Raw genomic sequence first — 26,974 nt, 5'->3', positions numbered from 1 at the left:
AGTCACCTTCGCAGTAACTTTACAGCAATTTTTACAATTATGTTGTTCGCCAATAAAACGTGTCGATCGAGTAATTCATTAAAGTAACGATGTTAATTAATTTAGTAAATGTCGATGTCCATGCGAATTGATAATAGAGTAAAATCCCTAAATTTTAGATCACAGACAACGCGTTTTACGAGTGATAACATTTATTACGGCCTATATAAAACTTTCGCGCTGATGATTGGCTAAGGGAGCGACCTCATATTTATCGCTCGTGGTTTCTTTTCAGATATATTGCTTGTGACGTCACGAAAGAAGCACCCGCTGGAACGTGAGCTTTTTAAAAGAGGGCCTCATTCAAACGCATATATCTCTGGACAGGGTTGGTCTACAAAGACAAAAATGGCATTAAATTGTAGCTGATGTTTTAGCCTTTTATGGGTCTTAATTTCATTAAATCGATCTTTTTGCTGCAACCACATCTTTAATCTGTTAACGCTCTAAAATCTTTGTTGGGGAATATTACTATCATAACTGTCTGATAATTTTTGATGGTGAATTCCTAAACTTGTTATAACTTAGCTGTTGTCAGTAGATAGTCAGTAGATAAGCAAGAGCTCGAAGGTTGCACTTGCTTATCTTTATGTTCTTGTTTATGTTCCCCAGCTTAGTCGCTTAGCGCTGTTTCCTCCTGAAATGAATTAAAATACCCAACAAAGAGTTTAACTAGACTTTCCCGAATGGGCCAGAATTAGAAGGATAGATAAACTTATCTTTCGGCTAGCCGCTGCAGCAGACCGAAGATGCCAGTGTGTCTGGACTAGGGATGGCATTTGTAGTTTGAAAAGGGGTGATCGACTATCGTTGGAGCTGTCCCACCGATAGCTATCGAATTATCAATGAGCAGACAGCGTTCACCGATAGTTATTGCGTGACTTGGAAGCTGGTAAAACTATTGTATTATCTGGCCTGAAAAGATCGATGATTGTGGGAAGGGATAAGAAAAGGAAAAGCTGCAGAGAAAAATCTGCAGAAAAAACTGCAGGCAAACTCGGATAACTCAAACTTCATGGGACCGAACGAAAGTGTTTGAGTTATCAGGGTGTTCAAGTTATCGGAGCACTGTCGCAAGTTCATGTGTTTATTAGTAGATAAATGTACATATACAAACTATTATATACATCGAATGCATAGATGGCTTGTTGCAAATTAAAAAGCTTTCACTGAAAAGTTAAAAAAAATTATAGAAAGTATAGAGACTTTCTATCACTTGAGATTGGTTTGTCGTTTTAGGTGATGGGATTGCCAGGACGTTTTCAGATTAAAATTGGCAAAACTTGATCGCTGTTGAAATGTTCAGAAGAAAAGACATACATGTATTTTTATTTTGAGCGTTTTAACCAAAATCAAGTTGGTCGATTTTTCTCTGAAGGCTGACTTGCAACAAAATTCACATTACAGTTATTTGGTATCAAAAGATTCACCGTGTCTTACTCTGTTGTGTTGTAGGTGCAAAATAGATGGAAATGTGATTACAAGCTTTTAAAAGCTAAAAAACGAACAGTTAATCGCCCCCATCACAAAACTGCCATAGATTAGAATCTCTTTCCAAAACGGCTCAAACGTGACGTAATTCAACGAGATGGCTTCTGTTTACACTTTCATGCAACCTCATTCGTCGAAATATTTCCACAAATATACTTCACACATTCAATAAAACGTCTATTTGTCAATTATCAGTCAATAAACGTGTAAAGCGTCTATTTCATCACCATTGTAATGCTGTCACTTTCAGCACTGATATTTTATAACCTACCGTCAAAATTCGTTGCATTTTTTAATCTTTGCTCGAAGAAGTTCGTATCATTCTCTGATTAACATGAGCAGTCTGTTGGTCACCTGTGATAATCGAAAATTGCTGCAGAAATTGTTCTGTGCTGTTTGGCAGTAAGTATGGGTCACATGATCAGGATATGAGTAGACGGTTAGACCAAGCCGAAACAAAATTGGAAAATAGCGAGCATCTATGTTTGATACAGGTTCTTCGGTGAAACCCGAAGTGTCACGAACTAGTGCTACGAGAAGTTTTATATTGAGCCTTTCATTCACGTGAGAACATCAGGTGTCACAACAATAATCTAATGGAATGACTACGTCAGAGAAGTAAATTGATTCCAATCTATGGCGTTTTCGTGATGGCGGCGATTAACTGTTCATTTTTGAGCTTTTAAGAGCTTGTAATCACATTTCCACATATTTTGCACCTACAACACAGCAGAGTAAAACATGGTGAATCCTTTGGTACCAAATAACTGTAATGTGAATTTTGTGGCAAGTTAACCTCTAAATTTATTCAAAGGTTAGCTCACTTTTCCTTGCTTTCGGAGGGCCATCGCTAAGCGGATGTTTGGTAAATTTGATTTTTTGCAAACTTTTTTAGAAAAGTCATTAACAAAAATATTTTGCCGATGGTGGTAATAAAGACGTCTAAGAACTACTGAAAGTTGAGGTTTATATCCATGGCTTGGAATAAAGTGATATTCTAAAGCGATAACAACCGTCGCAGTAGCCGTTGGGTAAAACAACTGTTCAAGTTGAGGTCGAGTTAGCCTGGGCATGGCTCCCGTAGGGGATTGGGAGAGAGAGCCTGGGACACATACCGACACGCGGGGAAGACAAGTCTAAAAGTCGACTTCTGAAGTCGCTAATATCACAATCGTTATTTCCGAAGGAGTATCATGTGACAGTCTTATTTATGATCTACGCGAGTATTATGTATTATTTTTAATCTGAATTGACAGCAAACAAACGCTGGTTAGTAAGTATGAAATGTTGGTTGCATAATAAATCAACCACGAGAGTTATATTATTTCATATGTTCAATTCATTATGTTTTGATTTAATTATATAAAATTAAATTGATTTAATAAAAAAATCGCAATAACAATACAAACATAGCAAATGAATAGCAATAAAACAACAAAAATGAATCGCACGCTGCTAGTAAAAAAAAGTTTATCTAGTAAAAAGTAATCTCAGTTTTATTTTACTCGCGAGTATTATGATTACTCGCGACAGTTATTATGAACAACTCGGACCTACCACTGTACAACGGTGCCATCTGACAGCAAATACTCTTTTCGAAGCCAGTAGGAAGAACTATAAATTGGTCAAAACCTGCGATAATATGTTGTAAAGTTTGAAACTGTTCTGGTCTCAGTGTGACTATGCCTAGCTTTGATAGTAATTTTTGAATCGCTCCATTTTTTATCAGTATAGGAAATGAAACTGCTAACGTGAAAACGCAAGAGAATAGTAACCTATGGTTCTTATCGTTTTATTATCAAACGGGGTGTTACGTAACCACCCAGCCTATCAAAAATGTAAGGCTTTTTACTAGATCAAGTCACGTGTCTGTGACAATAGGCTTTTAAACGCGCCACATCTAATACATCGTGAGATCCGAATCTAACGACACGCTTCCATTAGTATCAGTCTGAGCGTCATATGTAACATATGTCGCTCGTTTTGCAGAAGTTATCTTACCTTTTTTTCGCTGTGTCCAGGCTCTCTCTCCCAATCCCACACGAGAGCCATGCCCAGGCTAAGGTCAAGTTATCTAAAGCAATTTATCATTGCATGGGAACGGACCAAACAAATCCATTCGAGTTAACTATGTGTTTGAACTATCCGAGGGTGAGTTATCCGAGTTTGACTATATCTGCAAAACTATCGGGTTATATCCTTTTTTATTATTCGATAATGATAAGTTTCCGATGTTTTGATAGGCTAAAAATAGGCAACATATTCATATCGAGAATGACTATCGCAGTCGAGTATCGAGCTATCATGCAACCCTAGTCTGGACTTGTTCTTGCCCCTGGATTACATCTCTGTACTGCCGAGAGAGGGACTCTAGTAATGCAAAAGCCTAAAAAGGTTCGCGTTGTGGTGCCACGCTTGGTTCACCTTCGTTCGTGCTCCTTGCAGAAGAGCATGACTGAAGATAGGCTGGAGTTGACGTTGCCATCAGATATGACATCGTCAAAAACATGACTCTGCACCTGCCACTAACAAAACATGTGTGCTTGTCTATTATAAGTGTCCTTCCTCCCACTATAACAAATTCTGATGAAGCCTTCTGGGAGGCTTTTACCATCAGCCGAGATGGGGGATGAAAAGCATCTTGGGCAGAGATAAGCTGCTCATTGCAGGTGAGTTTCATGTAATGTTTGGATGTGACCTTTGACAACCAGAGTTGGAAATGAGTTATTGGATATTAAGGTATAGGAAAGTGTAACCCTGACGATAAAATTCTACTTTCTTCCTGCTCAATGCAGTCTTATCACCCACACATCTTCAAAAACTGTGATCATCTTAAAATGACATGGATGCATCCAAAGGTTAAGCATTGGCATCTACGAGTCTATGTGATTGCCAACCAAGAGCACTGGAGAGATGTTTTGGACACTCTTGTTTACAGAGATACTGACTGCTATACAGAACACAAGATGGTCTGCTCTATGATAACGCTCAGAATACAAAAGAAACATGGGAAGACACCATTCGAAACCACAGAAGAAGCTTAATGTTGGAAAGCAAAAAGACAATGAGCAGGTTTAGAGGAGAAAATAAATTAAAAGTTAGATGATTATGTGATATAAGAAATCACTGAACGTTGGGAGACTAAAACATCTGGTTTTCAACACTACATGAGGCATTGTGCAGACCATCCAGGAGATACTAAAATTGGTTAAAAGAGGATGATGTGAAGCAGAAACAGCTGCTTGAAAATAGAAAAGTTGCATAAGGTCAGTATCTGTCACCTCGCACATGAGTGAACAAAGCAAAACTTTCGATAGAGAGAAACAATTTTCAGCAATACACCAGAGAACTAAAGTTTCATTAGTGGGAGAAGAAAGCAAGAAGTCTACAGTCTGCTACCGATCACAATGGCATAAAAGAATTCTCAGAGAAGTATACGGCCCACAGATGAGAGCAACAGTTTAGCTACAAACATTTGATGGAGAAACAATCCTATAGGATATGAATCAAATTTTGGGTCGCTTTGCAGAACAGATACCTGGGTACCAAAATTAATAAAGAACTTAATCACAGAATTTGAACTGTTAGCGCTTAGGAAAACTTGAGAAGCGTAATAGGAGCACGCGAGCTGTAACCGTCTGAGCTAAGTGTAAGGTATACAGAGCTGAAACCTGGATAGTATACGAAATGAAGTGAAAAGACCGTACGTAGCTATGATGAGACAACTATGCAGTATAATGAATATCACCTGAAAAGATACGATCAAGAACACTGAAATCCTAAATGTGCTGGCCTCCCATCTGTGATGAATATTATGATAGAAAAAGGCCAAGATAGCTGAGACATGTGCACCGAATGGGTCATGAGCGATTTCAAAGACAATTATTGTATTCACGACTCTATGCAGGAATGAGGAATCAGTGCGGACTCAGACTGAAATAAAAAAGATGTCGTCAAGCGTAACATGACGTTGGGGAATTATACACAAACAAATGACAAGAGGTGGAAAACATCTGCATGGAAGTACGTAATAAAGCTTAAAGCATAAGACAGTCGATGTCAAAACCGCCTGCTGCGAGAGAGAAAGGGTGGGTGGGAGGGAAGAAGAGAGGGAATATGAACTGATGCATTTAGGGTGATATATCGCTCAGGTTGTGTGCTCTACAGGTACTGTTGGTCAAAGTCCGATGTATCCTGGCTCTCAGATGCCTTTCACACCAAGTACACCAATGACACCTTCAAGGGCTGACACATCTGGCATACAACCCCAGCTTCAGTAGGTGTTTATATGCTCTTATTGTTCAGAGTATATTTTTGATTGGCAAGAGGCGATTATGCGTAACAGTCTGAGCGCCTGAACAGTTGCTGCTGTGTTTGTGCGCCTGAACAGTCACTGCTGTTTTTGTACGCCTGAACAGTCGCTGCTGTTTTTGTACGCCTAAACAGTGGCTGCTGTTTTTGTACGCCTGAACAGTGGCTGCTGTTCTTGTACGCCTGAACAGTTGCTGCTGTTTTTGTACGCCTGAACAGTCGCTTTATACTTACATGCCTGAACAGTCGCTGCTGTTTTTGTACGCCTGAGCAGTCGTGTTATACTTACATGCCTGAACAGTCGCTGCTGTTTTTGTACGCCTAAACAGTCACTGCTGTTCTTGTACGCTTGAACAGTCACTTCTGTTCTTGTACACCTGAACAGTCACTGCTGTTTTTGTACGCCTGAACAGTCACTGCTGTTTTTGTAAGCCTGAACAGTCGCTGCTGTTCTTGTACGCCTGAACAGTCGCTGCTGTTCTTGTACGCCTGAACAGTCGCTGCTGTTCTTGTACGCCTGAACAGTCGCTGCTGTTCTTGTACGCCTGAACAGTCGCTGCCGTTTTTGTATGCCTGAACAGTCATTGCTGTTTTTGTGAATATATTACTAATGTATATGTCACTAGCTGGCCATGAACTATTGCTGTAAAAATAGTGATTTTGCCATATTCTGAGAACTTGTCTCAAGGATTGCGCAATACCTTTCTGATGAGTTAGTAAAGATGCTGTTACTATAGGAAACACGCAGTGGAATTAGTTTGAGTAGCGCCGACTTTATTTTGTAAAAATCAAATAAATTAGCATGGTGCTAGTGCTGATAATATAAACAGAAGTTCTTTTAATGATAGATAATATAAACAAGTTTTTTTCAAAAATGCATTTTTATTGTGGGTCGTGCCTTTCATAATACCCATTAACCAGTTCGTTTTTTTACCAATGTTTTAGCGTGTAACTTATAAAGAGATGGAACATGCCTGTATTTTAAGCATTTAAAAGAAAACATTCTAAAAATTTGGTAGTTTTGTTTGCATAGAGTCAATGCTATCAGAATGAGCATCTAAAATATAATTAAATATTAGATCTAATTAAATAATTTTAGGAAGCCTCGTCTAGTTTTGATTTTGTGACGACTTAAACTCATGTCTGTATGTGTATTTATGCGTATATATACATCACTCATGTATGTATGTACTGTATATGTATGCATATGTATGCGTATATATACATCACTCATGTATGTCTACATATATATATATATATATATATATATATATATATATATATATATATGTGTATATATATATATACACACACATTTATATATATATATATGTGTGTATGTATGTGTGTATGTATGTGTATATATACATCACTCATGTATGTTTGTATATGTATGCGTATATATACATCACTCATGTATGTATGTCTGTATATGTATGTGTATGCATGCGTATATATACATCACTCATGTATGTCTGTATATGTATGTATGCGTATATACACATCACTCATGTATGTCTGTATATGTATGTGTATGCATGCGTATATATACATCACTCATGTATGTCTGTATGTGTATGCATGCGTATATATACATCACTCATGTATGTCTGTATATGTATGTATGCGTATATACAGATCATTCATGTATGTCTGTATATGTATATACACATCACTCATGTATGTATGTATGCGTATATATACATCACTCATGTATGTCTGTATATGTATGTATGTCTGTATATGTATGTATGTGTATGTATGCGTATATATACATCACTCATGTATGTATGTATGTATGTATATGTATGTATGCGTATATATACATCACTCGTGTATGTCTATATATGTATAGGTATGTATGCGTATATATACATCACTCATGTATTTGTGTATTGTGCTAATTCATCGGTTGATTGCAGTTTTTGCTTGGTTGTTGCTAGAAACATAGTATGCACTGTGAACTTGGATTGTCGGCTTGACCTAAAGAGTATTGCCCTGCGCGCAAGGAATGCTGAGTATAATCCTAAACGATTTGCTGCAGTCATCATGAGAATTCGAGACCCGCGGACAACTGCTCTCATATTCAGTTCTGGCAAGATGGTCTGCACCGGAGCCAAGAGGTGTGTTATAGCTGTATGTCTAGGTCTTACATAGCTCTATGTTAATTTAAACTGTTTGTGTGGCTCCACTTTTTGAACAACCTTTTCATGAAGTTTTTTCTGTTTTCAGTGAGGAGCAAGCTAAGCTTGCTGCCAGAAAATATGCCAGAATTATTCAAAAACTTGGCTTTAAGGTAAGTACACTATGTGTTTGTTAAGCTGACCAGTATTAATGTCAGTATAACATTACTGCTAACTTGTCTACTGTGTTTTCAAATTAATCGTATTCGTAAGGGAATACCCATGTCTTTGTGAATGCTGCCAATATGTCATATTCTGTTCAGTTGTATATACAGACGCTCCCCTACTTACGAACAGTTGTGTTACGATCAACAATAGATACCAATGGCGGTGTTCTCTCCGGTTGTACGCATTTTTATAAAGCTGATTGATTAATTATTATTCAGTGTTCCTTAAATTCAGTACAAACCAATATACCGTGAAACCTTTATTTGAATGCCATGGCACTCTATTTTTCAGCCCTTCTCCCAGTGGCGCTCAGATAAAGGTGGTGTTTAAATAGAGGTGGCATTTAAATACAGGTTTGATAATAGGTTACTTATAAAAGCCTTATACAAGGCTTATACTTGTACAAGCCTTAAATATACTTATATAATTCTTAACTCTTTGAAAGGTAGGCCATCCTTGTCAGTGTGTGTCACTATCCCTAGGCAACTTGTATAAATTTTAGGAGCTTTTATAAAATATATCTAAATATGTGCATGGTACAATGATATTTGGTAAAATACTGGTAAAAATTCCAACAATACACAGCAAATTTCACCAAATATAAAAAAATTGTTTCACAGTACTTTGGGCTAAAACCAGAAAAATTTTTACGATTGTAAAAATTTCTAAAAGTCTGCAGTAGCATTATATTATATCCATTGAGTGCACGCTCATCATCGTTATACGACTCAAAGAGTAGTATTATATCCATTGAGCATCACTGCTGTTAACATCTCTTATATCAGTTATCAGGTCACTGGTATCTATCCAAAACTAGCCATCACTGCTGCTAACATCTCTTATATCAGTTATCAGGTCAGTGGTATCTATCCAAAACTAGTCATCACTACTGCTAACATCTCATATATCAGTTATCAGGTCACTGGTATCTATTCAAAACTAGCCATCACTGCTGCTAACATCTCATATATCAGTTACCAGGTCACTGGTATCTATTCAAAACTAGCCATCACTGCTGCTAACATCTCTTATATTAGTTATCAGGTCACTGGTGTCTATTCAAAACTAGCCATCACTGCTGCTAACATCTCATATATCAGTTATCAGGTCACTGGTATCTATTCAAAACTAGCCATCACTGCTGCTAACATCTCATATATCAGTTATCAGGTCACTGGTATCTATTCAAAACTAGCCATCACTGCTGCTAACATCTCATATATCAGTTATCAGGTCACTGGTATCTATTCAAAACTAGCCATCACTGCTGCTAACATCTCTTATATCAGTTATCAGGTCACTGGTATCTATTCAAAACTAGCCATCACTGCTGCTAACATCTCATATATCAGTTATCAGGTCACTGGTACCTATTCAAAACTAGCCATCACTGCTGCTAACATCTCATATATCAGTTATCAGGTCACTGGTATCTATTCAAAACTAGGTATCACTTCTGCTAACATCTCATATATCAGTTATCAGGTCACTGGTGTCTATTCAAAACTAGCCATCACTGCTGCTAACATCTCATATATCAGTTATCAGGTCACTGGTATCTATTCAAAACTAGCCATCACTGCTGCTAACATCTCATATATCAGTTATCAGGTCACTGGTACCTATTCAAAACTAGCCATCACTGCTGCTAACATCTTATATATCAGTTATCAGGTCACTGGTATCTATTCAAAACTAGGTATCACTTCTGCTAACATCTCATATATCAGTTATCAGGTCACTGGTGTCTATTCAAAACTAGCCATCACTGCTGCTAACATCTCATATATCAGTTATCAGGTCACTGGTATCTATTCAAAACTAGCCATCACTGCTGCTAACATCTCATATATCAGTTATCAGGTCACTGGTATCTATTCAAAACTAGCCATCACTGCTGCTAACATCTCATGTATCAGTTATCAGGTCACCGGTATCTATTCAAAACTAGTCATCACTACTGCTAACATCTCATATATCAGTTATCAGGTCACTGGTATCTATTCAAAACTAGCCATCACTGCTGCTAACATCTCATGTATCAGTTACCAGGTCACTGGTATCTATTCAAAACTAGCCATCACTGCTGCTAACATCTCATATATCAGTTACCAGGTCACTGGTATCTATTCAAAACTAGCCATCACTGCTGCTAACATCTCTTATATTAGTTATCAGGTCACTGGTGTCTATTCAAAACTAGCCATCACTGCTGCTAACATCTCATATATCAGTTATCAGGTCACTGGTATCTATTCAAAACTAGCCATCACTGCTGCTAACATCTCATATATCAGTTATCAGGTCACTGGTGTCTATTCAAAACTAGCCATCACTGCTGCTAACATCTCATATATCAGTTATCAGGTCACTGGTATCTATTCAAAACTAGCCATCACTGCTGCTAACATCTCATATATCAGTTATCAGGTCACTGGTATCTATTCAAAACTAGCCATCACTGCTGCTAACATCTCATATATCAGTTATCAGGTCACTGGTATCTATTCAAAACTAGCCATCACTGCTGCTAACATCTCATATATCAGTTATCAGGTCACTGGTACCTATTCAAAACTAGCCATCACTGCTGCTAACATCTTATATATCAGTTATCAGGTCACTGGTATCTATTCAAAACTAGGTATCACTTCTGCTAACATCTCATATATCAGTTATCAGGTCACTGGTGTCTATTCAAAACTAGCCATCACTGCTGCTAACATCTCATATATCAGTTATCAGGTCACTGGTATCTATTCAAAACTAGCCATCACTGCTGCTAACATCTCATATATCAGTTATCAGGTCACTGGTATCTATTCAAAACTAGCCATCACTGCTGCTAACATCTCATGTATCAGTTATCAGGTCACCGGTATCTATTCAAAACTAGTCATCACTACTGCTAACATCTCATATATCAGTTATCAGGTCACTGGTATCTATTCAAAACTAGCCATCACTGCTGCTAACATCTCATGTATCAGTTACCAGGTCACTGGTATCTATTCAAAACTAGCCATCACTGCTGCTAACATCTCATATATCAGTTACCAGGTCACTGGTATCTATTCAAAACTAGCCATCACTGCTGCTAACATCTCTTATATTAGTTATCAGGTCACTGGTGTCTATTCAAAACTAGCCATCACTGCTGCTAACATCTCATATATCAGTTATCAGGTCACTGGTATCTATTCAAAACTAGCCATCACTGCTGCTAACATCTCATATATCAGTTATCAGGTCACTGGTATCTATTCAAAACTAGCCATCACTGCTGCTAACATCTCATATATCAGTTATCAGGTCACTGGTATCTATTCAAAACTAGCCATCACTGCTGCTAACATCTCATATATCAGGTCACTGGTATCTATTCAAAACTAGCCATCACTGCTGCTAACATCTCATATATCAGTTATCAGGTCACTGGTACCTATTCAAAACTAGCCATCACTGCTGCTAACATCTTATATATCAGTTATCAGGTCACTGGTATCTATTCAAAACTAGGTATCACTTCTGCTAACATCTCATATATCAGTTATCAGGTCACTGGTACCTATTCAAAACTAGCCATCACTGCTGCTAACATCTCATGTATCAGTTATCAGGTCACTGGTATCTATTCAAAACTAGCCATCACTGCTGCTAACATCTCATATATCAGTTATCAGGTCACTGGTGTCTATTCAAAACTAGCCATCACTGCTGCTAACATCTCATATATCAGTTATCAGGTCACTGGTATCTATTCAAAACTAGCCATCACTACTGCTAACATCTTATATATCAGTTATCAGGTCACTGGTATCTATTCAAAACTAGCCATCACTGCTGCTAACATCTCATATATCAGTTATCAGGTCACTGGTGTCTATTCAAAACTAGCCATCACTGCTGCTAACATCTCATATATCAGTTATCAGGTCACTGGTGTCTATTCAAAACTAGCCATCACTTCTGCTAACATCTCATATATCAGTTATCAGGTCACTGGTATCTATTCAAAACTAGCCATCACTGCTGCTAACATCTTATATATCAGTTATCAGGTCACTGGTACCTATTCAAAACTAGCCATCACTGCTGCTAACATCTCATATATCAGTTATCAGGTCACTGGTATCTATTCAAAACTAGCCATCACTGCTGCTAACATCTCATATATCAGTTATCAGGTCACTGGTGTCTATTCAAAACTAGCCATCACTGCTGCTAACATCTTATATATCAGTTATCAGGTCACTGGTACCTATTCAAAACTAGCCATCACTGCTGCTAACATCTCATGTATCAGTTATCAGGTCACTGGTATCTATTCAAAACTAGCCATCACTGCTGCTAACATCTCATATATCAGTTACCAGGTCACTGGTATCTATTCAAAACTAGCCATCACTTCTGCTAACATCTCATATATCAGTTATCAGGTCACTGGTATCTATTCAAAACTATTAATGCATCAATGAAATTTACTGAGAAATTGTGCTCAATTTTGTAGACAGTGCGATCATATTATAATCATACTTCGATAGTTTTAGCAAATATTTATATTTACATATTAAAGAATTCTCACCGTACAACATTCAAAAGTTACTGAAACAAAGTTTTGCAAGTAAAAGCAAAAAACCAGCTGATATAAATTAGAAAAAATTTCCATTGTAATAATTTATAATTTGATTTAAATACTATTGTCTTATACAAGTTAGAGTAAGTTACATCGCATACTTCTATCATTCAATCTGAACAAACCTACACTTTCATTCACCTTCCTATAAGTCGCAGAAGCAATAAACATATTCTTTGCCCATTGTTACATCAATCTAGCTTTCATTTATTATATGGTGATTTTACATAATTTTATTTGTTTCAATTGTGATGCTGAGAATAAATTAAACAAAAACAGTATATTTGTACAGGGGTCTTTGTTGCAAAAACAACGAGTCTGATTTACAATACAAATGTCGGAATGAGTTAACCTCGTACGTTAGATTGATTGTATACCTTAGTCATTTCTAACTCTCATACATGTATGTAGGTCGTATGCCTCTTGTCTCTGTCACAATAGGTGTTATATGTAATAGTAACAGTTCAATACTATTTGGTGTTGAAGTTAGTTGTAGTTGTCATTTGTTGTAAAAGTTACTCCTGCGAAATGTAAGCTTGTTTTTGTGCTAGATTTAACTTATCCTACAGGCCAAATTCAAAGAGTTCAAGATACAGAATATGGTGGGCAGTTGTGATGTCAGGTTTGCTATTAGGCTAGAAGGACTAGTGTTGACACATGGACAATTCTCAAGGTATAGTAATTGCTGTATGAAGGATTGCTGCAACACGTTGATCTTAGAACAAGCATTATTTGCGAATAGCAAAACCGGAAGTAATGTAACTGTCCTGAACCTTACATTGCAGTTTGTGATTTATATTTATATGGATTTATATAAAGCAACTAGGTGAATGCCTGTATTACTAGCGATGCACAAATAGTAAAAACACAGCTTACGAACAGTGGCAGGTTATGTATTTACCATTGGCTGAGTTGGCGATGGCAAAATTGGCTAATTTGAGTAACTAAAGCTAGTAACTTAGGCTGGTCTAATTATTTAATATAATAAGAGCTGTGAAGCCAACCTGTGACGCTTTAAGCATACATGTTTAAACTGCTGTAATGGTATTGCTATGGCAGGGGTCGGCAACCTCCGGCTTCGGAGCCGCATGTGGCTCTTTCATCCCCTTGCTGCGGCTCCCTCAGACTTTGGAATTTTCTCCTTTCATTACCATATGCCAAGTAATTCATAAAAATATAGAAGATTTATCACTAGATTTTGTAACATATTTTTTAAAGTTGTAAGTATGGGGATAAATCAAACATTGTCGCTTGCTATGCGTCATTATTTACATTATGTTGTATTATTAGTACCTTATCACGTGATCGTCACGTGACTGTAACATAAAAGTACAGAAAAACGTACTAACGGATTCGCCAGGGAAGGCCAGCTATGAGATACCTTCTGATATTATGTCAACGAACTGGGTTACTTAAACAATTAGAAATCTAGTAAGGCTGGCCAGCCACTTAGATCTGCAATATCGTCAACAACACTACTGACACACAACAACACTAATACACGTAGTACACTTAATAACAATTTATGCGCCAATAAAACCACCGAAATTATTTTATTCTTTGCAAAAGTGTAATGTTGTTTTCTCAGCAGTTAAATCATTATACATGCCACAACTTTACGTTTTATGATGTAAACGTTGTATAAAAACATTAAAAGCTAAACAAAAAAGTTACATGTGGTATTCATTTTTAATTTATTATTATTTTTTTTAAATTTCAAATATGAAAGGGGGTTTGTGGCTCTCACTGCGTTTTTCCTGTGGAAAATGGGTCCAAATGGCTCTTTGAGCGGAAAAGGTAGCCGACTCCTGTGCTATGTTAGCCTGTCTTGACAAACAGTTGTTTTTGCGGTGTTGTACCCCCGTCGAGCGGGCGAGCAACACATCAGCTTGTCACAAGACGTACTGCACCGATGCATCAGCTGCACTTATAGGAAGTTGTTCTCTTCCGTCTATGTGGCTTGGTTGCGATGTTATGTCGGTCGCTCCTTTGGTGATCATAACGAATTTCACGCAAAAATTTATTTAGAAATAATAAGATTACAGGATTTAACCGGCGACCAGTCTCTGCGGTAAACTTTAGTAGAACTTAGGCAACAACAGCGACTAAGGATGTCATTATTTGTGCGCTCAGTCAGTTTTATTTCTATTTTTGTATCAGTCAGTTTTATGTGTTCTTATAGATTTTATTTTCAATTTGTTTTATTCTTAAATTCTACTAACGTTTACAAGAGAGACTGGTCTTTGGTTACCCAAGGACACTTATGTATTTGCGCCATCTAACTTTCGCATTTTCGAGGAGTCATTCATCTCGTGAAAATATCATGAGCGGAACTAAACTATCATAACCAACGAGCGAAAACGCAAAATTAAATAGCTTTGTTCATTCATATCCACAATAAAATCGTCATATTAGAAATGCAGGTAACCTTTGTGTGTGGTTGGGCTCGTTGGGCAGTTTCTGCTAAACTCATTATAGCTAATACGCCGACTGAGCAGCGTGGAAAAGCAAATTGAGAAAACAAATTCTTTTGGAAAAGCAGGCCTGTATTCCCTGGTTGCAAAATGGGGCAGCTAATGTTAGGCGACTAGTTATGAGCATCTGGGGGTTTGGAGGGGCAGTATCAGCCCCCTCAACAGGTTCCTTTCATGTAGGGCAGTGGTTCCCAGCTGGTGGTCCATGGACCCCTAGGGGTCCACAGGAGGTTTTGAGGGGGTCCACAGGCTGGTGCTAGATATTCTGGTGCTGGTGCTAGGTTTTTCTTGCTAGATATTTACAGCTATTTCTGTCATAGGGGTTGGATCAATGATATAAGATCCTAAAAGGATAGACGACGCTATCATATGGGCGGGGTTTAATTATCAAAGTCTGTTGGGATTGTGGTAGCCTGGGTTTCCGGGCTAACGCAATTCCCGCGGGGTGATCGCGTTGTCTTGTTAGGTTTTTGGGTCTAGACTTTTATCACCTATGTGCGTCAATCGCTGGATAGTACCTAATTTCCGGTTAGTATTACAAAACAGCACAACCTGTAACCAGCAAACACGTAATTCACTTTTTCCCTCTTCAATTTCAGCGATGTACTAAGATCCATGGAAAATAAAACATTTCAACTTACTTATTTTTACCAACTTTCAGATTGGTAGGGGTCTTAGTATATGCTTAAATTTGAATATAGTTTACCCGAAATCACCCAAACAACGACCTTTTTTCCCTAGTGTTTGATTAATATTTTTCCACCTATAATATGAAATGGCAAAGTCTTTTGTCGTTGTCCCATTGTTTGACCTGGCCAATAAGATGGGACAGCAGCAAAGCTGTGCAGTTTAGTTTTCATACTCAAAATCTAAATGTAAAACCAAATTTGGGTCATTTCACAATGGCGGCTATTAATATCATGAATGCTTGTTAATGGCAGCTAACTGATCATAATTGTGACAATATTTGGCAACTATATTTATTTGACAACAAAATGAAACCAGCAGATCGGTAAAATAACCAAAGATGTTTATGAAGATAAAACCATTGAAGAATTTTGGCCTTCCATGATTCATCCACAGACAGCCAAACACACCCATCGAACTCTGCTCCCATTTGTGTCTAGATACTTATGCGAGTCCGCTTTCTCCTCCATGATTGTTCTCAAATCGAGACAACAAAAAAACCGACTAGGACTTGAAAATGACATCCGATGCGCTTTGTCAACCATTTCCCCAAAGATTGAGAATTTGGTGAAAAACAAGAAGTATAATCTATCCTACTAACAAACTGAAAATTAACAGTCAAAGCAATTTAGTATAGCATTGCTTTATGTAAGTAAATAAATAGAAACATGTCAAATCTATTGACTCTTATATTATTCTAATTTATAATGTTAGCCAATTTAAAATGTATTATTATAAACACCATATATTATGATGTTTATTAAGGGGTCCATGACTTTTAGATATTGAGCTCAGGGGGTCCATGGCTCCAAGGTAGTTGGGAACCACTGATACAGGGCCTCAACCGGGCATCTCACGCAAAGTTTTAAAAGATTTTATCGGAAAGTATAAACATTTTTTCTATTATTTGATATTTGTTTGTTTTGGGTGATGTGACTGCTAGGAGGTTTTCAGATTAAAATAGGCTAAACTCGACCGCAGTTAAAACGCTAAAAAAAGACATCTTATTTCTTTTGAGCGTTTCCACAAAGATCAATTTTGCCGATTTTATTTTTAGTTCATCCGAAAGTTTTTACGCTTTCGTTGGGCCATTGCCAAACAGATGTTTAATAAAACTTGACCTTTTGCGAACCTTTATAAAAGTCGATAACAAAAATATTTTGCCAATCATGATAATGACGCCCAAGAACTATTAAAAGTTGATGTTTGTCTCTATGGCTTGGAATAAAGTGATATTCTACAGCGATAAAAACCGTTCCCGTAGCCGTTGAGCAAATAACTGTTCGAGTTAATGATGTTGAGTTATCTATAGCAGTTTATCATTATGTGGGAATGGACCAAACAAATCCGTTCGAGTTAACCAAGTGTTCGTGATAAAATTTTACATTTTATCTCAGGGCGAGTTCTCCGAGTTTGACTATACTTGGCCGCCAAAAATTCCTAAAAAGTTGGGGCAGCTCAGCCGGCCAGCCGCTCCAGGGAATACGGGCCTGCGGAAAAGCCAAGACAAACGAGGAAGATGATGATATTAGTTTAGTCACTGAATTTTGTAACTGATGAGGATGAAAGTCTGGTAAGGAAAGTCATGAAATTGAATAATTATTGTAGCGATGAATTTTATTACCAAACAAAAACAATAACAACCTTGAGCCATGGCCACCGCGTGCTATAAATACATGTACTTGAGCTATAATATTGGTGCCACATCAGTCACGGCGGCAAGGGCAAGGACCTAGACGTCATTGATAGTCCAAGAAACAAATAGCAACAAGCGACCAAGTTGCATTGTCGATCTCGCCCACACATTTCTACCCGCGGTTCACAAATACAAACTAGTCCCAAATTGAAAGATTTTCTTACTAGTGAACTGGACCTGAGGAATCCAATTATGTTTGCTCTAATGCATTTATTTCACATCACTATATTTTCGCACTCATCAGATCCGCGAAATGAAGTTGCAGCGAAATTTTACTCTGTGTGCTACTCACGAAACTAAATACTAGCAAAATATAAGTGTCCTAGGGTAAACGTTGTAATCTTATTTTTTTCTACATAAATCTTTGCGCAAAATCCGTTATGATTACCAATGAAGCGACCAGGCCCGTATTCCCTGGGGCGGCTGGCCGACTGAGCCGCCCCAACTTTTTGGGAATTTTTCACGGCCAAGTACAGTCTAACTCGGATAACTCGCCCTCGGATAAAATGTAACATTTCATCTCAAACACAAGGTTAACTCGAACGGATTTGTTTGGTCAGTTCCAACGCAATGATAAATTTCTTCAGATAACTCAACATCATTTATTCGAAAAGTTATTTGCCCAACGGCCATGGACACGGTTTCTGTCGCTGTAGAATATCACTTCATTCCAAGCCATAGAGACAAACATCAACTTTTAGTAGTTCTTAGGCGTCATTATTATCATCATCAGCGGCAAAATATTCTTGTTAACGACTTTTATAAAGGTTTGCAAAAGATCAAGTGTTACCAAACACCCGCTTGGCCATGTCCCATCGAAAGCGTAAAAACCTTCGAATGAATCTTTGTTAAAATGCTCAAAAGAAAAAGATGTCTTTTTCTGAGCGTTTTAACTGCGGTCAAGTTTTGCCTATTTTAATTTAAAAACGACATCACCTAAAAGTCAGTCACATCACCTAAAACAAAACAAATCTCAAAATATAGAATAATGGTGATACTTTCCGATAAAAATTTTTAAAACTTCACATGAGAGGCCCGGCTGGAGGCCCTACATGAGAACCTGTTGGGGACTTACACCGCCCCATCCACACCCTAGGTGTTTATAACTAGTCGCCTAACATTAGCCGCCCCAACTTGCAACCAGTGAATACAGGCCTGGGAGCGACCGACATAACATCGCAACCAAGCCGCATAGATGGAAGAGAACAACTCCCTATAAATGCAGCTGATGCATCAGGTGCAGTACGTCTTGTGACAAGCTATTGTGTTGCTCGCCCGCTCAACGGGAGAACAACTCCGCAAAAACAACAGTTTGTCAAGACAGGCTAGTGCTATGGAAATGCTATTGTATTGCAAATAGGCTGGGTGACATGGCTAGCCTGTCTGCTAACCTGGAGGTCCTAAGTTCAAATCCAGTGCAAAGCTGATTTTTTTATTCCTAAATCTTTATCGCTGTAACTGGACACATAAATGACAGACAAACACTGAGATTGATATAAACGTAAATAGATTTAGGTAAATCCACTTTGTGGATAACTAACTAGCCCTAGAAATTCTATTAAGTATTTTGTGTCGTATAATACATGTAATTGTTAATATTGTAATGCATTTCGTTTAAAAATATCAGGCGTATTTTCTTATACCTTGAAATTTCTTGCATCATCTTTTGATGGCAGCTTTTACGACCACATATATGCTTTCGGGTAAAGATATGCAGTCATATGTATACATTCTCATTTTTGCATTACAGTTATGAACCTGAACTGTTCCCTGGTCTAATCTACAGAATGGTGAAGCCAAAAATTGTCCTATTAATATTTGTGTCTGGGAAGGTTGTATTAACAGGTAAGCGTTGCATTTTTAATTGGTCTAACATTCTGTTCCAAAATTAGACATACAATTATTGCATTCACTTCTTACTCTGTTAACCTTTTCACCTACAGCTCCATGTAGGTCTCTTTAAATTTTTTCAAACAGCGTTTTCCACTGCAAATCATCGTATAGGACTAGAGCTGTATTGCTACCATTCAGCTTTCTCTGGAATCCTAATTTTTATCATCACCCAAACCATTTCTGTAGTTTGATACTCGCTACTTGTACCATTCCTGTACTCACAACATGTTGATTGTAGGAGCCAAGGTTCGGACGCAGATACAAGAGGCATTTGAAAACATTTATCCAATATTGAAGGGCTTCAAGAAAACATAGCACACGGGATGCAATTACGTGTTCATTACTAGTGATGACCCGCCTGAATTTATTACTAGAAATGCCTGAATCCCACATCTGTGCACCTCATCTGAATTCAGCTATTGGAAGCGTAGCAAAGTTCCATATTTTGATAAATTAGTTGTAAATATGTACAAATAACCACTGCTTTTTGACCACTGTTTCAATTCTCATCTATTCCTTATATCTAACAATATAATAATACAATGTTTCTGGTACAAGCAAGGTTTATTTATTTTTTATCCTCTGCTTTGTACACATAAGTGAGACAGCATTTGCCACAGTATTGCCTGTCAAAGTGATTGGCCATAAATACACCAGCGCCACAGTCTTCGCTAGGACATTCTCGTCGAAGTCTGGTAATCTTTCCATTCTCATCCACCTACAACGCAAAAATATTGTACATAAAACTGGCTCGCCTTCTGTTCAAAGCTCAATTGCATAAGGCTAACACAACGGGGAAATACACATATATGTCACCTTTACGTTAAAGGTTGACATGTAACAAAATTTACATTACAGTTAGTTGGTATCATAACGTTCACCATGTTTTACACTGCTGTGTTGTAGGTTCAAATATGTAGGAATGATTTTAGAAGCGAAGTTGAAAAACCGGTCAAATGTTGGAATCCCTTAATTTGATGACGTATTCGACTCGACATGGTTATTGTTTTGACACGAGAAATAAAAGGCTGAATATAAAACATCTTGAAGCTCTAATTTATGACAAACACTTCGGGTTCTATCGGAACGCCTTTATCGAACATAGATGCCTGAATATAAATCCTTGCCCATAAAAAGGCTAAATTTATCTTTTGAAAATTCTGACGAAGTATTTAAAAAATAAACCGCGAGCCTCTATTTGAACGCCCATGGCATTTAATTAGTGTTTGACGATATTTTGAACATACAACAGAGCAATAGAAAAAAACTTTTTAAAAGCTCAAAACCGAAGTTTTTGAACTTTTTAAAAGCTCAAAAACGAAAGTTTTTGGAGCTTTTCCGAGTTTGTAAACACATTTCCACATATTTTGCACCTACAATACAGCAGAGTAAAACATGGTGAATTTTTTGATACCAATTAACTGTAATGTGAATTTTGTTGCAAGTCAACCTTTAAAGACATTGTTACATCAATGATTTTCCGATCTGTATTTGTTTGTAAAAGCCTACATAAGATGTTAATGAGCATTATATAATTATAACATTATGAAGAAACACATTGTTGGGCCACTTAATTTTTCTTATTCAAATATTGCACTGATTTGAATCATAGATGTTAACTATACAATAGAGTAGAAGACCCTATAACGTGAACCTCCATTTACGTAAAATGTAATTACATGTAAATATAGAACATTTATACCTAAAAGCAGTTGATCAGCGCAGGTGTTAGATTGCTGATGAACGCCATGAGCTGTATTGTTAAAAGATATCTTTTATCCTAACATCTAACCCAGACTTCGAACAAACAGACGGACATCGCTTTTATTATAGCGAATGTATTTTTGACATATACAATACTTTTCTCTTAGCAGGATAGACCTTGCTGTTTAGGAAAAAATGATTTAAATTAAAAGCGAGGGCCACACTTAGCTTAATGTAAAATTACAATAATCAATCCCTTAAACTGAGTGAGTAAAAAGAAAGGCTGCCAATACCGATCAATAGTATCCCAAATTTAAATTGAAAGTAGCTTAGTTTTTTTCCTATTTGAAAGAGTAATTTAATAATTTTGGAATGGATTAGACAATTTACATCACCAAATTTTCAATTCACATATATTTAACCATTCGTATGACATAAAATCCTATTACATATAAGCATTTGCGTAGCAGATTATTTACATTGTAGGAGCTTCTACTGCATTTTACGAAAAAAAAACAAACAAATAGTTGCCATTCTGGCTTTCTATTAGAAACAAAGGATTTGCTATGAAGCTTACAAATTCAACTTTACAATTTTGAAATAGCTTATACATGTATCTACAGTTATATCACTGCAAGCAAATCTTGTCAACAAATTTGGACACATCTCAGGCTGCGCCATGGCTAATACCAGGAGCTTACAGAACCAGCTTTACTTTGCACTTGCCAGATTTCAGCTTATTGATTAAATCAACTAGCACAACTGTGGTAGGATATACCCTACAGGATGAACTTATTTGGGGAGTTATATTTCGCGAAAATTGCCATTTCATGCATATTCGCGGACTAATTTATTCCCGGCTGAAAACTGTTACTCTCTACGAAAAGTTAACTCTATTACGTCTATGCGCACTTTGCCTCTTTCGTTTTCTATTTAGCTTACAACTACACGAAAAGGGTCGATCGTGCTAAGCTATAAATTTTTTGCTACGTTCAAAGGTTTTCACGAATATTTCTAGATTTGGAGGCCTTTGATGAACCAACAATTTGTGGTAAGTAATGAATGAGTTGTTCACATTTACTAAATTAGTTGAATTTTACTTTGGTTCTTTCGGTAATATTTATTTTTTCCAACCGCTTCATTATTTGTTTTAGTGTGAGAAAGATTTTTCATCATACACGGAAGCACAATCATTGCAAGGGTGGTAGATGTCATTCTTAAAAGATCACCAATCATTCAGGGAGGTCTTGAAATTAGATAGCAGTGACTGCAGCTGCTAACGATAAGAATACATCTGTTTTAAAAAACGAACAAAAACGCCTTTACGAGCACAAATTTTTGGCCAACCGACAGAACTTTGCAATAGTAAGCCACGAGGAGGGTTCTGATGATAACTTCCTTACCAGTCATGTAGTAACAAGACAAGTAACAGGCCTTTAACATCTACCCAAGACAGCGCCAGAGCTGCTATTATCAAAATAACTAGTCAGAGAGTACCATTACACGCTAGTATTCACTTATCAAAAGTACCAGTTCAATTTTATTGCTACTAGTGTACATTTATAGTAATGTTGCATGTTATTGCCGATCATAACAACTAAATAGGTGTTTGTTACTTTGTGAGCATAAGTACTGAATTACAACGATTAAAACATTTTTTTATCACAATATCCTGTTTGCATTAAGTTATTTTTTACGGAAACATCGACGTACGAGCTCAGTGTCAGAACGCATTCAGCTCAGATGCCGAGGTAGAACTGTACTCGTAACTGCATATATTACATTATGTCTCATCCAAGTCATTTGTAGAGAAAAAGCATTACTTCGTGAATTATCGTATAGCTGAATTTATGCTTCAACTGCTTTATGCGGAATGACTGACACTTTTCTTAACAAAGGTCTACCTAATTGGCCGCTACTACATTGTATTGCACAGAGCTAGCAACATAAAAATATTTCCACAATGGTTCATTAGTATAAGGTCAAAATACCTTATAATATTTGAGTACAGAAAGCTTGACTTTTTTCCTCTTGTGCTTGATTTTTTTGGGAGTAGTGTAGTTCTTCTTCTTTCTTTTCTTGCCACCACCCCTCAACCTAAGCACCAAATGCAAAGTCGACTCTTTCTGGATGTTATAGTCAGACAAAGTACGACCATCTTCTAGCTGCTTCCCAGCGAAGATAAGACGCTGCTGGTCTGGGGGAATTCCTACAAATTAATTGATTCTTAAAATGGTTTAATAGCGGTCAAACTGGCCAGCTATACTATCTTATGGCAAGTTGCACTACCAATTAACATCAGTTGAACTGGATATAAAATTCTAAACAGATTTCCCTTCTGTTAAATTGTGGGATACCTCAAACAAGAGCTCAGGTGTACCAGTTTATATATGTGAGCAGAAATAACCCAGTAAGAAGCTGTGTGTACACATTAGAGTTGGGCCGGTATTGGGTTTTCCGCTCTTACCGATACTGAGGGATTCTCGGTATCCGAGGAAACCAAACATTTTCGGTGACAGCTAGTTATCCGCAGCCGGTTTGATATGATCAGTATTTATTCGTAAAAGCCTATCAGTAAATGGTTATACGGATATCTGTTTTTAAAATGCGTCTCTGACTAACGTGCTAATCTCAGCGCGCATTAGCGAACAAATTCAACGAAAATTTCCACGCTTCCGTACCTACTATTATATTACGTTACATCGATAATGCCACCAGCCTCGAAGGTTTTGTGAGTTCTCCAAAGATGGGAGGATGCATAAAGCTTAAAGACTGGAATCTAATTGGACTGCGTATAATTATGTGATTACATTACCTGATTACAATATGTGATAGTAAGATTTCTGTAAATTGTTTCAGTATATTTAACAAAAAGAGCCCCTTGCCATTATCTATCAGTTTTCTATTATACTAAACGTTTGTATCAACTATATTTTTTAATAGAATAAACAATAAAAACATATATCATGAAACTTATATTTCCATATTTCTTTTGTTTTGTTTGCTAAAACAAGGAGACTCCTTGCCATAACAATATACTGCTGACTAAATAATGTTTTTTGCACAACGATTAAAGTTGTTCGAGACAGTTACGGTTTAAAGTTTAAACCATTTAAAGTTTAAACCATTTAAAGTTTAAACCATTTAAAGTTTAAACACACACTGAAAACCATACACCGAACAACGGTACCGACAATACCGAACTTTCTTAGTTGGCAAAGGATACCAGAGATGGTAAATACCGAGGATCCGATACCAGGAAAACCGATAAAAAAGTGCAAGGATATCCGATCCGGCTCTAAATTAGATACCGGCCCAACACTAGTACAAATGAGCCGATAATTGTGATGTGTTTTGGTAGTCAGCATGATAAACTTTCTGCATACAAACAACTTTCTAACATCCTTATACGCACATTTATAGATGATACATTTTAACTATTTAGTGGTTATATTGTTGTATTTTACCAGTTTTACACTTCCAACAACTCGACTATTAATTTATGTTGTTACGTGATGCTATGTAATACTAATTAATTTAATTAAAATACTAATACAAGAATATAGATATGCAAGGCCTGTTGAAGGGACCACAGCTATTATGTTTACAACCAATTCAAGTTTTTCCTACTAACAACTGCATGCATGTCAAATGTCAATCGATTTTAAAGCAATGGTTTGAAGTACAAAAATAGAAATCATTCCGGTATATTTGTACTTTTGATATAATTTTGTGATGCATTTATCCTACATCATGCTTTCAGATTAGGATTGTTAGCATTTCATTACTAGTTCGGAAAAGGCCCTCTTGTCTAGTGCCGACTAAGTATTCTATGATTTGAAGAGTGAAAATTCTACACTTGGCAATCAAATTGTTTACACGTCGAGAGTTTAACAGTGGAAAATTTACGGAGTTGCACATGCCTGAAACAAAAATGAGCTGTTCATTGTAAGAGTAGGTAGGTCTGCGCTGAGTTGTTTAATTACATTATTTTAACCAAAATGAAACAACCACCTGAGTTTGCAAAAAAGTTAAGTGCATGGCATTGGGAATAACTGGAAATATGCTGCAAGTACAATATAACCTCACAGTTGAACTTGTGCCCAGCTACACTTGTAGTACAATTTACTCGTATTATGAAATGATCTTCTACAGCCAAATTCATGTGAACATATATTTCATTCAATTTTTTGAACCCACGACCAAAACAAAAAGTCGATAGAAAAATTTCAAGCGTAAAGTAAATTTGTGACCCAATGTGTGGCATGTTTTAATAGCTGGTGGTAAGCGGAGTAGACAGACTAAAATACGAAACAAACAAGCTAGAACAGGAAGTATTATATATCTAAAAAAATTTCACATGTCCAAGCAAAGGTTCTACTAATAGACATTTCGCAAATTCCAAATGTCAAGTCAACCGTAAGTAGAGGTTTCGTTGTATCATGGCAGACACCTGTTTTATCGTAAAACCAAATTTATTTTGTCAGGCTAATTTTATTGTGATAGCTGCACATAAAAGTGAACCAGCCTGTAACATTGTTGCTGTAAAATGCTCATTATATAGAGCAACAAAGATACAGGAGTCTTGGTGACCAAGTATACACAAATTTAAATTCTTTCTTGGTCAAAAAATATTTCTTATGATGAATCACTAAACATGTATAGATTTTTAACAAATGTATAACTTGAAAATATGTTTGATATATCACCTTAAGTAAACTCTGTCATATGCCATTTAAAATTATTTTGAACAAAATTGTTCAATCAATGGGGTCAGGAGGTCAGTAACAATAAAACGAAAAAAATCCATGAATAATGAAAACAATGAAGGCTAAATTCCTTTCAACTTCTTCTAGATTAATTGGGGATAATTTGCACTACCTATTTCTATCACCACCCTTACCTCAAAACCAATACATTGCCTTCATTTTTGCCCTCTACTCTGATCGAATACTCAATTCATGAAATCTCTTTCAAAATGGATAGGCGAGACTTTATATTAACCACAAGCAGTGCGAGTATAATAAATTGTACATGCAAATTAGGACACAAACCTTCCTTGTCTTGGATCTTTGCTTTGACATTTTCGATAGTGTCACTAGCTTCCACCTACAATGTGTAAGAACAGATCTGTCATCACGAACATACACCTGATCGGTCATCTGACAGATCTGCTAAAAGCTAACCTACGATATCCGCGAATTCTCTTAAATAACCTCAATAACTATTATATTAGATTATATAATATATTAAAATTATTAGATTAGCCCATAAAACATGAGTCTTATGATACTTTTCCACATACCTCAAGAGTGATGGTTTTGCCCGTTAGGGTCTTTACGAAGATCTGCATGGCAAAGCTGCAACAAACACAATCAAGTATATGTAAGCAGTGACTACGCAATGCTACTTCAGCAAATGAATGACTCCATTATTTTACCAAAAGAATCGAGTGGTCAGGGAACTACGGGCTGAGGAGCTTTAGATTTGCTTGATGTTATGAAGTGAATTTGGCCAACAAACCAAATTGGATCTACATTTGCAACTAGAACGTTCTTCTAACCAAATAATTAAATGTGTAACAAAGACAATCGACATTGTAATCCAGCTATACATCATATACTACAATAATGTTTCCAAAACCCCTTACCCTTATCATCAAGAAGAAAACCTTAAAAGGAAGCGAAGGGGT

The 26,974-nt window shown here is 36.9% G+C and overlaps 2 protein-coding genes across 3 annotated transcripts in view; one reads left to right on the top strand and one right to left on the bottom strand.

The window, feature by feature from the left end:
- LOC137400004 (uncharacterized) overlaps nt 1-20,135 on the top strand; it is a 24,915-nt gene extending 4,780 nt beyond the window's left edge. For both annotated transcript variants that reach the window (XM_068086293.1, XM_068086294.1), the window contains exons 4-9: nt 5,698-5,806; nt 7,785-7,964; nt 8,074-8,137; nt 13,398-13,501; nt 19,436-19,530; nt 19,817-20,135. In XM_068086293.1, the coding sequence (XP_067942394.1) occupies nt 5,698-5,806; nt 7,785-7,964; nt 8,074-8,137; nt 13,398-13,501; nt 19,436-19,530; nt 19,817-19,893 (629 nt within the window). In that variant the 3' untranslated portion in view covers nt 19,894-20,135. The remainder of the gene's footprint in view (nt 1-5,697; nt 5,807-7,784; nt 7,965-8,073; nt 8,138-13,397; nt 13,502-19,435; nt 19,531-19,816) is intronic.
- LOC137400005 (ubiquitin-ribosomal protein eS31 fusion protein) lies at nt 20,124-26,974 on the bottom strand. The gene is made up of 5 exons (XM_068086295.1): nt 26,933-26,974; nt 26,588-26,642; nt 26,337-26,391; nt 23,274-23,491; nt 20,124-20,296 (listed from the first exon to the last, which is right to left on the bottom strand). Exons 2-5 carry the CDS (start codon nt 26,633-26,635, stop codon nt 20,147-20,149), a joined length of 471 nt encoding a protein of 156 aa, XP_067942396.1. The 5' UTR covers nt 26,636-26,642; nt 26,933-26,974; the 3' UTR covers nt 20,124-20,146.

This window comes from Watersipora subatra, chromosome 7 (assembly GCF_963576615.1).
Source record: "Watersipora subatra chromosome 7, tzWatSuba1.1, whole genome shotgun sequence".
In the NCBI taxonomy this organism is placed as follows: Eukaryota; Metazoa; Bryozoa; class Gymnolaemata; order Cheilostomatida; family Watersiporidae; genus Watersipora; species Watersipora subatra.
The sequence above is the reverse complement of the archived record's forward strand: the minus strand, read 5'-3'. Positions and strand labels throughout refer to the sequence as shown.

What these genes read in the sequence shown, in the direction of transcription:
- LOC137400005 (XM_068086295.1), bottom strand. Translation starts at nt 26,635, where the DNA reads ATGCAGATCTTCGTAAAGACCCTAACGGGCAAAACCATCACTCTTGAG. An exon ending in GCAAAACCATCACTCTTGAG is followed by an intron (nt 26,392 to 26,587) that starts GTATGTGGAAAA and finishes TACACATTGTAG; the next exon opens with GTGGAAGCTAGTGACACTAT. An exon ending in CTGTACTCAAATATTATAAG is followed by an intron (nt 20,297 to 23,273) that starts GTATTTTGACCT and finishes TTTGCGTTGTAG; the next exon opens with GTGGATGAGAATGGAAAGAT.